Raw genomic sequence first — 13,065 nt, forward strand, 5'->3', positions numbered from 1 at the left:
TGAGGTACCACTCGTGCATCAGGTGGACACATTGGCCTTGTCCAGTCCGTATTCAATTGAGGATTGTCCACATCCCCCAGGGTAGATTGAAGCCTGGGTGTTGAGGTGTTGGGTCAGAAACCGTGTGTTTATTTGGAGGGTGTTTTCTGCCCAAGCTCTCCTCCAGGTTTCAGTGTTACAGAGTTGGAGATGTTGGATTCACGTCCAGAGGGGGTTTCGTAGAGCCATGTGGTGAACCGTGGGGTCTTGAAGGTCTCTACGGATGGGGAGGCCCAGGTCGCTGCTGATATGAGTTATTTCTCTGGTGTGTTGCTGCATCCTGTCGAATGGAGGGAGGGCCGATATTTGACAGGACTGGTAACCATTGAACTGAAGTTGATCTCAGAGTTCCAGAGACGATCCTCATTACTGAGTGAAGTTGTGTGTCGGTGTGTTTGGTGTGACACTCGAAGCCCATTCGGGCGCACAGGACTCAGCTGTTGAGAAGACCAGAGCTATGGGAGCAGTACAAAGGATGGTGGTTTTTACACCCCAGCTTGGGCCACTGAGCTTGTGAATGATGTTGCTCATCTTGGTCTTTTTGGCAGACTTTCGGAGGTGCTAATGATAAGTTAGGGGGTTGTCAAGGGTCACTCCGAGATAGGTGGGAGTTGAGTCATGCCGCACCTTTTCTCTACAGAAGATGACATTTAGGGTGTTGTGTGCCTTACGATTTTCAAGGTGGAAATGCAGAGATAATGGACTTGGCTGGGTTTGGCTGCAGTCTCCACTTGTAGAAATATTCAGCCATTTTTGACAGGTCAGAGTTTAGTGTGGCTTCCTTTGCCTGAGTTGTCAATTTTGTCAAAGCAATAAATATTTGTGATGATGTGATGGGCATGTCGTTTATGTTAAAAATGTCGGTGCCAGGACACTGCCCTGTGGGAGGCTGTTGTTGAGTGTTCTCGGAGAGCTGACCTTGTCTCCTGGGTAGACGTTCATCCTTCTATTGCTCTGAAATGTGCACAGCAGCCTGGGTAGTTTGGCACACGGCAGCAGCAGGGACAGTTTCAGCCTCAGTCCATGTTTCCACACAGTATCTGGGCTGACACAAGATCTTGAAACTGGCCCCCAGCCTTGAGTTAGAGATGAAAACCAGCCTCAATGTTTGTGGTGATAGTAAGGGCTTGTTCACAGCAAATGTGTTGGGGCCTAAAGCCAGTCTGCTCTTGGGGGAGGGATGGGTTGGTAATCGGGCTACTTCTTAAAAGAATGAGTCACTCCAGGAGATTTTCGGCTGTACAGAGCAGTGAATTGGGCCTGCAGCTCCCAGAGTCCTCTGCTGTCTTTCCTGGTTTTGGCAGGGCTATTACCATTGCCTCACACCCGATTTGGGGAATGTGGCCATTCCGTACCACAGTTGAGAAGAGTGCAAGCACCCATTGCTTTGTCAATGGGTCAAGATGGCGGAGGAAGTCTGGTGGGCTACCATCCTTCTGGGCAGCTTTGTCCTTTTTTGTGTGTAAAAAATACTCTTGGGCCTCATCTGGAGTTTTGTGTCCAGTTCTGGGTACCACACTTTAGGAAAAATGTGGTATTAGAGAGGGCACAGAAAAGATTCATGAGATTGGTTCCAAGGACGAGGAACTTTAGTTTTGAAGGTAGATTGGAGAAGTTGGGGCTGTTCTTGGAGAAGAGAAGGCTAAGAGGAGGTTTGACAGAGGTATTCAAAATCATGAGGGGTCTGGACAGAGTGGATAGGGAGAACCTGTTCCCATTAGTGGAATAATTGTGAACCAGAGGGTATAAGTTTAAGGTAATTGGCAAAAGAGGCAATGGAGGCACGAGCAGAAACATTTTTATGCAGCCACGTGGTTAGGATGTGGAATGTACTGCCTGAAAGTCTGGTGACCCAGGTTCAATTGTGGCTTTCAAGAGAGAATTAGGTTATTATTTGAAAAGGAAGAATGTGCAGGTCTACCGAGAGAAGGTGGGAGAGTGGCTCGAAGTGGAGAGAGCCGGCACAGACACGGCAGGCTGAGTGGCCTCCGTCTGTGCTGTAACCATTCTCTGCTTCTGTGATTCTAATAGAGTTGTAGATAATGTGGGGTATTTGCCACTTTTCTAATCGAAACTGTAGCACAGATGGAACATGGTACATGTTACAAAGCTGCAGGGTCTCCGAGTTTTCTAAAACCTGTCCAATGAAATGCTGGTTCTGTGAATTCCCTATAAAACTTGACTTCTAAATTAAAAATAAAATATGTGCCTCTGGAGGATTCTTCAGCATATTTGAAATTGTATCACAAATTAGACTGGCCAAGAGTGGTGAGGAGTTACAGCGGTTATGTTGTAAACGAGCATTGAAAACGGAGTTGCAAGATATAAGTGTGAACAGTGTTGAGTATGCTGGGGACCTGTATGAGCAGGAGAGACTTCGGCTAGTTTTAAAATGTAGGCTCAGAATGGAATATGAATAAATATATAATTAGTATTGGCATTTTGATGACTTTCACTGAACGAAATGAATAGGGCCTGAAATAATTTAATTTGCCAACATTGTACAAAGAAACTGCAGTGCTTTGATCTGAGAGAAGCAAACACAATAGACATTAACAACTTTTTAAACATTGGTTTTCTGATAAATTTCAACAATTTTCACTGCCTGGAGCAACAGTACATGCAGATTGATTCCAATACTCACCTTTACACTGCACACCCTGTCTAAAAAGCCCTTTCAAAAGCTTCTTACAGTGCTGGCAAACAGTGGGCCGGGTGTAAGAATGAATTACAAATGTGTGAGGCACTTTAACTTTGGAAAGGAAAATCTTATCCAGCTGAATGGGACGGCCAATGTATGACTGTGAATTTGAGCGTTTCTCTCTTCCAATGAAAGACTCAGATGGTGTCTTCTGCTATAAGTACATAAGAACAAAATGTCATTTTATTTGCACAGTCATTGTTCTGTAACAGATTAGAAAGATGTTTGAAAAATATTAAGCACATATTGAGCAACAGCTAAATGGTTATTTATATGACATTGAATAAGGTGAGGTAACCCATTAATAGATTGCAAACATGGCACTATGTATACAGCAATTAGGGTTTACCTAATTACTTAGGAATGTTAGAGACACATTTTTATTCTTTGCTATCTATTTTTTCTTATACTATTAAACAGCAATTTGCACATTGATTGGCTTAAATTTCTACACCAATTGATTCACACTTAGCTATCAGACGGCATTATACAGGCTGGAAAGACATACTGTTGAGTCAGTTTGAAACTGCTTTGGAAGGTGAGAGGGTTAAGTAAGTATTTGCAATGTGCAGTTATGGAAATAAGATTGTACTTTAGCAATATATTTAGGTTAAAACACAAAATGAATATATGATCTTACTGAATCAGAGATGTGATTGTCATTTTCGATTAGTAATATCACAGCAGTTAATGTATGCCTGAATTTTAAAATACTGTTTGATCTGACATTTTCTTTGAATTCTAAAACATTTGCACTCTATGTTTTCTCAGTTTCCGGCAGATGCTACGGGTACACCTATTATGCAACTTAAATACTAATGTATTGAACTCACAGTATGTTGGTATTTATACCACAAGTGTGAGGGTAGATTGCTGAATAACAAATACAGTCATTTGCATAATTTATTCTACTGTCGGGAGTGGAATTGCTTATCCTGCCACTCATTCTTTTAGTAACCTCCCCACAACTAATTCCATAGGCATGTTTTCATAAGCTGTATTTCAATAACATGATGGAGGTGTAGCCTACTCCTAATTTAAAGTTGTTTAATTTGAATTATACAGTAACTAGACAAATTGATTAAATCAACAAAACTGGAGCTAATGGTTAATTCATTTTTTTTCCACTCAAAAATGCCTTTGAATTAAAGATAGTTGACTGTACTTTAAATCTCTACCTCTATGCCTCACTGGGACTTCATTAATGAGGGGTATACACTCACACACCCTGCAGCACTCCTGGTTAGGCTGAGTAAAGGGACTATGTTTCCCCTTCAGTTTTGCACTCAGCAGCCTTCGGCAAATACCAAAACCTGGGAAACGGTTTCAACATTGTCACCCTCACAAGACACCAGGCAGCTTAAAAAGTGGCTCTATATTTGTGACAAACTGAAATGATGTTTGTAGACAATGTTCCGAGTTTGTAATTTCAATCCTGTTTTGTGAGGTTGCAAAACTGTCTTCCAAAATGACTTAAAAATCATGGGAGATGTTGAATTAATGAATAATTTCATAACAATTAAAATTAAATATCCCCCCCCCCCCAATTAAGATGAAGAAAAACTATATATGAAACCTTTTCTATCAATTCTCAATAACGAACCACTGAACAATGAATTTTTGTCAGAAGGGGGAACTGTTGCATACCACTGAAGATTTGTCACTCATGAATGATTTGGTATCATTAACTGAAGAATAAATTGTGATCAATTATTATTGGATGTTGAATATCTATGAAATCTGTTAGTGAAGTTAATGTATCATTAGGTTTTAAGCTATGTAGGTGGAGGTAACTGAATTGTTTGGCCTCTGTAACTATTAGTATGGGTAGCAGGCATTAACTTGTACATCTCGGTGTTAGAACCTATAGGAGACTGAAGCAAAAGGGAGGCAGTAAAGTCCATATTGGAAATACACAGAAAGAAGAGACAGAAATGAGGGGTTATTTTAGTGCAGACTTTCAATATTTAGGTTCACAAACTAGAGGTAGAAATTTCTCGTCACATTACCATTAAAATTCACTTTCAACCATTTCCTTCAGAGTAGTTAAGATGTTAATTATTTGGTTTATAGCCATTGTATATAATGGAATATTTCACAGGAGGATGAGCTACAAAGGTAGGATTGATAGTGTCTCTAACGCCAATGAAGAGAAAAGCTTTGTGCACATCCTCTGAACCTTCACATTAAATTATAACTTTGAAATTCCTCTCTTTTTCAGTCGACAATATTTCATATGCAATTTGTCTAGACTTTTTTTTAAGAGTTGTACCAGGTTTAGTGAAGTACACATACAGTCAGTTACGGCATGGATTGTGTCGGTTTGTGATGTCAATACTTAAAGTTTATCGAACCATAAACAATTTAGATTACAGGGAAATCTATGACCAATGTAGTCAGTGCACAAGTTATAAAGCAGGTGTGTTTGTGTTAACGTGATTTGTCTGATTTACATAGTTTGGCTGTAATGTTATCAGTGATACATAATCCAGTTAACAAGCGGCTGTAATAACTTGTAGCATCGATCAACTGGAATAGCAAAAAAATCATATTGGAGTTTGTGAAAATGAATCCTTCTGGTTATAGACAGGTGAACCAGATGTAATATAAAAAAAAGTAAGAGCTTGCATTTTCATAATGCCTTTCACAAAATGTCCAAAAATGTCTTACAGCCAAGGAAGTACTTTATGAAGTGGAATTACTGCTGTAATGTAAGAAACGTAGCAATCAATTGGTACACAAATAGAAATTAGATAAATGAGCAGATAATCTGATTTAGTGATGTTGGTTGAGGGTTAATATTGGCCAGGACACTAGAGAGAATATTTACGACATTTTAAAATAGTACCATGATATTTTTTACATCCATCTGATAGAGCAGATGGGACCTCTAACACCTTATCAAAAAGACAGCACCTCCAACAGTGCAGCACTCCCTCAATACAGCAGTGTCAGCCTGGAATATGTGCTCAAGTTTCTGAAGTCAGACTTGGACCCACACAATCTTCTACAGTACAGTACTGCATTTTGATCAAGTGTCAAAATGTGTTAAAATCCTGGAACTGCACTGGACTGTCACATTTCAAGAAGGCGACTCACAACTACCTTCTCAAGGATCATTAGGGATGGACAACAAATGTTGACCTTGCCAGTGGGGTTCAAATCCCATCAGCAAAAGAAGTGGCTTCTTGGCAAAATGTATTGATTCTCCTGGCCCTCTGTATTGGATAATGACTTGGTTAATTGGAAACAATCTCCAGTGTATTTACTGAGCAGTTGCCTGTAATCTGCCTCAATTGATAGCAACCAGGGGACACAGTCAGAAAGTGGAGACTTCAAGCAGCTGCTCCTGGAATGATGAAAGTGGATGAAAAAGGGTGGGCAGGGCTTTCACTGGTCATTACTTGTACCAGATGGATTCCTTTTAACTGAAACATTGTGCTTCATGGTGCTGAGGCAATCAGTTCCTCAGGTGAACAGTTAACAGAACTTAATCCCAATTTAACAAAGTGTGAACAGCTGAATGAATTGCCCACAATAGCCAGGGCGCTTAATCCATTATAAGTGGTGCATTTGTATTGAATTCAATGGTTATGATAAATAATTATCCCCCATTTGCCCAATATAGGAAGCTTAACTCCACAATGGACTGAAAAACATCCGATACCCGGATAAGCACAGATAATGTAGGTGGTGAGGACTCTACTTACTCTGAAGAAGAGTCATATTGGACTCGAAACATTAACTTTGTTTCCCTATCCACAGAAGCTGCCAGACTTGCTGAGTTTTCCGTTTTTATTTGAGGACGAACTTGGCTTACCCATGAGCCTTCACCACGTTATTCAGTTTAAAATCAATACTACACATTCTGAGATTTCATTGTAAAATTATACTAGATGGCACTGAGGCGTTGTACTAATGTGTGAATTGAGAAGCAAATCACAACCATTAGCTGGGATATTGTGTACAGTTCCGGGCACCATATTATAGGAAGGATGTGAACACATTGGAGAGAGCGCAGAAGAGGTTTACAAGAATGGTTCCAGGGATGAGAAACCTCAGCTATGAGGATAGATTGAAAAGGTTGGGACTGTTCCCCTTGGAGAGAAGGAGGCTAAGAGGAGATTTGATAGAGATGTTCAAAATCATGAGGGTGCTGGACAGAGTAGATCGGGGAAGCTGTTCCCGCTCATAAAAGGATCAAGAATGAGGGGGCACAGGTTTAAAGTGATTTGCAAAAGAAGCAAGTGTGACACGAGGAAAATACTAGTGGTTGGGGTCTGGAATGCACTGCCTGGAAGTGTGGTGGAGGCAGGCTCAATCGAGGCATTCAAGAGGGCATTAGATGATTATTTGAATAGAAACAATTAGTAAGGGTATGGGGAAAAGGCAGGGCAATGGCACTAGGTCATAATGTTCATTTGGAGAGCTGGTGCAGATATGACGGGCTGAATGGCCTCCTTCTGTGCTGTTAAGATTCTGTGTGATTAGCCAAAGACAATCCATCCCAATTTTTAGTGATGTAGCAGAGCTGTTGGAAGGCCCACTTTATTAGCAAATAGGCTATCACTGAACAGACACTTTCTCAGTTGGTCAATAAAAGTGGAGGGTCAAAGCAGATTTTGCAGAGTGGAACATGTTCACGTCCACATGTGTGACTGCAATACCCAGATGTGTTGTCTAATGTGGTACCAACTGCAGAAGCAGCAAACTGTGAGATTACACCAATCTTTCAGCAGAAGGTCAGAGGTCACCAGACTTACTGAATTTCTTTCCTTGGGAGGTAAATATTCAGCGATTTCACCAGTGAGTTGAGAACAGAGAAGCCGTTGCAAAATGAACTGTGTACCAAGATTATTTTAAAATACCTTAATGTTACCAGTGGGATTCACATCAAAATTGTCCTTTGGAGGATCTGATGTGGTAAAATTCACCATTCAATTCTATCCACGTTAATTATGTAGACTTTCAGTGATGCAGTGATTTAATTGAATGAAAGTGGAAGAAAATTAAGACTTGTGTGAACTGGAAATGACTGGCTGTGAAATGGAAACTGGAGATAGTCAAACTGTACTTACCTGATAGGACAGGATTTATTACAAAGCTTATATATGCGGCCCACATGTTTATGTACGAAACAGGGACAAAGCCACAAAAATGGCTTAAACTATTATTTCAAAGTAAATGCAATTTTCAAGTTAGCGAGGGAAAAAGGAGCTTCAGGCTTTTCCTTATTATTTGTTGATGGCAGGTGAGTGTCGCTGGCTCGGTCAGCAATTATTGCCCATCCCTAATTGCAAGTTGGTGGTTAGTCACTTTCCTGAATAGCTCCAGTCCATGTGATTTGGGTACAATGACAGTGCTGATAGGAAGGGTTTTGACCCAGTGACGATGAAGGAATGGGTGTATATTGCAATTTAGGATAACGTAAGACCTAGGGAGGACTCACATGTCTACCACCCACATTCTTTTAGGCAACAGAGGTCATGAGTTTGGAACCTAGGTAGGTTGCTGCAGTGCATCTTGTAGGTGGTGCACACTGTGCATTTGGGGTTGGAGGGACTGGATGTTGGAAGTGGTGGATGGGGTGCCAATCAAGCAGGGTACTTTGTCCTGGATGGTGTTGAGCTTCTTGAGTGTTGTGGGAGCTGCACTCATCCAGGCAAATGATAAATATTCCATCACATTCTTGTCTTGTGCTGATGGTGGACAGGCTTTGGGGAGACAGGAGGTGAGTTACTCGCCACAGGATTCCTAGCCTCTGACCTGCTCTTGTAGCCACAGTATTTATATGGCTGGTCCAGTTCAGTTTCTGGTTCATGGTAATCCCCAGGATGTTGATAATGGGGGATTCAGTGATGGTAATGCCATTGAACATCAAGGGGCGATGGTTAGATTCTCTCTTTTTGGAGATGGTCATTGCCTGGCACTTGTGTGGCGCAAACGTTACTTGCCACTTGTCAACCAAAGCCTGAATATTGTCCAGGTCTTGCTGAATTTGGACATGGGCTGCTTCAGTATCTGAGAAGTTGAGAATTGTGCTGAACATTGTGCAATCATCAGCAAACATCCCCACTTCTGACCTTATGATGGAAGGAAGGTCATTGATGAAGCAGCTGAAGATGGTTGGGCTGAGGACACTAACCTGAGGAACTCCAGCAGTGATGTCCTGGAGCTGAGATGATTGACCTCCAACAACCACAACCATCTTCCTTTGTGCTGGGTATGACTCCAACCAGTGGAGGGGTTTTCCCCGATTCCCATTGACTCCAGTTTTGCTAGGGCTCCTTGATGCCACACTCGGTCAAATGTCGCCTTGATGTCAAGGGCAGTCACTCTCACCTCACCTCGGGAGTTCAGCTCCTTTGTCCATGTTTGGACCAAGGCTGTAATGAGGTCAGGAGTTGACTGGCCCTGGCGGAACCAAAACTGAGCATCATTGAGCAGGCTATCATTGTCTAAATATCACTTGATGGCTCTGTCGACAACACTGCAATCATGTTGCTGATTATTGAAAGTAGACAGGAGCACAAGTTTTCAGTATGACAGGTGATGTTGGTGGGGTCCATAGCCTTTGCTGTATCTAGTGTGCTGAGCAGTTTGTTGAAATGACATGGAACGAACTGAATTGATTGAACACTGGCAACTGTGGTGCTGGGAGCTCAGTTGGAGGCTGGGATGGATAATGCACGCAGCATATCTGGCTGAGGTAGGCTGCAAATGATTCAGCCTTGAGTTACAATCTGTGCCCTTGCCAGCCTTGTTTCTTTCAAGTGCTGTTCAACATGAAGGAATATCAGCTGAGGGGTGCAGTGGGTGAGGATCAGCAGGAAGCTTCTTTGCCCATGTTTGGCCTAATGTTGTGACTCTCCATGTGGTTTGGAATCAATGGTTCTTTTGCTATTCAACTTATATCGATGTCCTCTGGTTCTTGTACCTACTACCAATGGGAACAGTTTCTCGCTATCTACTCTGTCTACAGCCAATGGGAACAGTTTCTCGCTATCTACTCTGTGTACAGCCAATGAGGACTGTTTCTCACTATCTACTCTGTGTACAGCCAATGGGAACAGTTTCTTACTATCTACTCTGTGTGCAGCCAATGGGAACAGTTTCTCACTCTCCACTCTGTGTGCAGCCAATGGGGACTGTTTCTCACTATCTACTCTGTGTACAGCCAATGGGAACAGTTTCTCACTATCTACTCTGTGTACAGCCAATGGGAATAGTTTCTCACTATCTACTCTGTGTACAGCCAATGGGAACAGTTTCTCACTATCTACTCTGTCTACAGCCAATGGGAACAGTTTCTCACTATCTACTCTGTGTACAGCCAATGGGGACTGTTTCTCACTATCTACTCTGTCTACAGCCAATGGGAACAGTTTCTCACTATCTACTCTGTGTACAGCCAATGGGAACAGTTTCTCACTATCTACTCTGTGTACAGCCAATGGGAACAGTTTCTCACTATCTACTCTGTGTACAGCCAATGGGAACAGTTTCTCACTATCTACTCTGTGTAAAGCCAATGGGAACAGTTTCTCACTATCTACTCTGTCTACAGCCAATGGGAACAGTTTCTCACTATCTACTCTGTGTACAGCCAATGGGGACTGTTTCTCACTATCTACTCTGTCTACAGCCAATGGGAACAGTTTCTCACTATCTACTCTGTGTACAGCCAATGGGAACAGTTTCTCACTATCTACTCTGTGTACACTCCTCATGGTTTAGTGAACACAAAATACTAGTTGAGGGAACTCAGCTGACATTCAAGTCTTCTCAAGGTGAACTGTCACCTAAAGCCTTTTCACTTGTGTTTCTCCCTGTGGCAGGCTATTTACTGGTTGCGCCTAAGCATGCCCCATGATATAGAAAAGTTGTGCATTATATGGGAGTCAAGTCCCCAGTAGAACTTTACAGAAGTGTTTTAATAACAGGTTAAAAATGTAAAATTATGAGATAAGTGTTGAAGTATTATCTGTGTTTATAAAATGCTTCATGAAAAATAAATAACCCCAGTGCACTCCACACCTTCGACAGAAGTGGAGCCCACATACATTGCTGCATTAAAATGAGGTCTAACCAACCATTAAATACTACCCCTGCAGGTCTCTGTTGCTCTTCCAGGCAAGTTTAAATTATGGTCATCAGCAATTGGACCAAAATGGTTTGTGAAATCTAGACTTTTAAACTGGTGTCTTCACAGAATCTCACAGTGCAGAAGAGGCCCTTCGGCCCATCGAGTCTGTACCGACACGTGAGAAACACCTAACCTAACTACCTAATCCCATTTACCAGCACTTGGCTCATAGCCTTGAATGTTATGACGTGCCAAGTACTCATCCAGGTACTTTTTAAAGGATGTGAGGCAACCCACCTCCACCACCCTCCCAGGCAGCGCATTCCAGACCGTCACCACCCTCTGGGTAAAAAAGTTTTTCCTCACATTCCCCCCTAAACCTCCTGCCCCTCACCTTGAACTTATGCCCCCTTGTGACTGACCCTTCAACTAAGGGAAACAGCTGCTCCCTATCCACCCTATCCATGCCCCTCATAATCTTGTACACCTCAATCAGGTCACCCCTCAGTCTTCTCTGCTCCAACGAAAACAACCCAAGTCTATCCAACCTCTCTTCATAACTTAAATGTTTCATCCCAGGCAACACCCTGGTGAATCTCCTCTGCACTCCATCCAGCGCAATCACATCCTTCCTATAATGTGGCGACCAGAACTGCACACAGTACTCCAGCTGTGGCCTCACCAAGGTTCTATACAACTCCAACATGACCTCCCTACTTTTGTAATCTATGCCTCGATTGATAAAGGCAATTGTCCCATATGCCTTTTTCACTACCCCACTAACATGCCCCTCTGCCTTCAGAGATCTATGGACACACACGCCAAGGTCCCTTTGTTCCTCAGAACTTCCTAGTGCCATGCCGTTCATTGAATACTTCCTTGTCAAATTACTCCTTCCAAAGTGTATCACCTCACACTTTTCAGGGTTAAATTCCATCTGCTACTTATCTGCCCATTTGACCATCCCGTCTATATCTTCCTGTAGCCCAAGACACTCAACCTCACTGTTAACCACCTGGCCAATCTTTGTGTCATCCACAAACTTACTAATCCTACCCCCCACATAGTCATCTATGTCATTTATATAAATGACAAATAATAGGGGACCCAGCACAGATCACTGTGGTACGCCAGGGGACACTGGCTTCCAGTCACTAAAGCATCCTTCTGTCATTACCCTCTGCCTCCTACAACTAAGTCAATTTTGAATCCACCTTCATCCTCATTCTCTTGGGTGAAGACGGACATGAAGTATTCATTGAACACTCTAACGATGTCCTCTGGCTCCACCCAGAGATTGCCCCCTTGCTCCCTTATGGGCCCTACTCTTTCCCTGATTATCCTCTTCCCATTGATATACTTATAGAATATCTTGGGATTTTCCCTACTTTTACCAGCCAGAGCTTTCTCATATCCCCTCTTTGCTCTCCTAATTGCTTTCTTAAGCTCCACCCTGCACTTTCTGTACTCCACTAATCCCTCTGCTGATTTGCTTCCCTTGTACCTGCTAAAAGCCTCTCTTTTCCTTCTCATCGTAACCTGAATATCTCTGGTCATCCATGGTTCTCTGGGCTTGTTACTCCTTCATAAGCACATCACCCATTCAGCACCTGTTTTCACCCTTTCACCAAAATAATCCCCCAATATTTTTATCAGTGTTGAAAGGTTTGTTTAGAGATGGTTTGACAAATGAGACAAATAAATCCCCAAATATCCCTATAAGAAGGATTACTTTGTCACAGGCCATTTCATGTTAGTCCTGCCTGCACAGAAGGTCATAAAAATAATTCAAAGAATAAATATCTAATATTTCCATTGATGTTTCAGAAGAGGTACAAGCTTGGCCCAGCTCATACAAATAGACCGCATCATTATTATTATCTCTGTTTTCATCTAGTTACATGTTCAAAGATTTCTTCTGCACATCACCATCCCTGGGTATGTCCTGTCCCACCAGCAGGACACACCCAGCAGAGGTGGCGATAGAGTGGTATACAATCGGGAGGGAGTTGCGCTGGAAGCTCTTAACATTGACTGCAGACCCCATGAAGTCTCATGGCATCAGGTCAAACATGGGCAAGGAAACCTCCTGCTGATTACCACCAATCATGCACCACCCACCCCCCACCCACCCTCACCCCCGCCCCCCACCCCCAGCTCACAGATCAATGCTCCTCCATGTTGAACACCACTTGGGGGGAGCACTGAGGTTGGCTCGGGGGAAGAATGTACCCTGGGT

The 13,065-nt window shown here is 42.6% G+C and overlaps 1 protein-coding gene across 1 annotated transcript in view; it reads right to left on the reverse strand.

Annotated features, from left to right (window-relative positions):
* The window catches only part of LOC144693400 (serine/threonine-protein kinase D1), a 193,290-nt gene that overhangs the window by 62,587 nt on the left and 117,638 nt on the right, over nt 1–13,065 (reverse strand). The window contains exon 4 of the mRNA XM_078563280.1: nt 2,684–2,894. Within this exon, the coding sequence (XP_078419406.1) occupies nt 2,684–2,894 (211 nt within the window). The remainder of the gene's footprint in view (nt 1–2,683; nt 2,895–13,065) is intronic.

This window comes from Cetorhinus maximus, chromosome 18 (genome assembly GCF_964194155.1).
Source record: "Cetorhinus maximus chromosome 18, sCetMax3.hap1.1, whole genome shotgun sequence".
In the NCBI taxonomy this organism is placed as follows: Eukaryota; Metazoa; Chordata; class Chondrichthyes; order Lamniformes; family Cetorhinidae; genus Cetorhinus; species Cetorhinus maximus.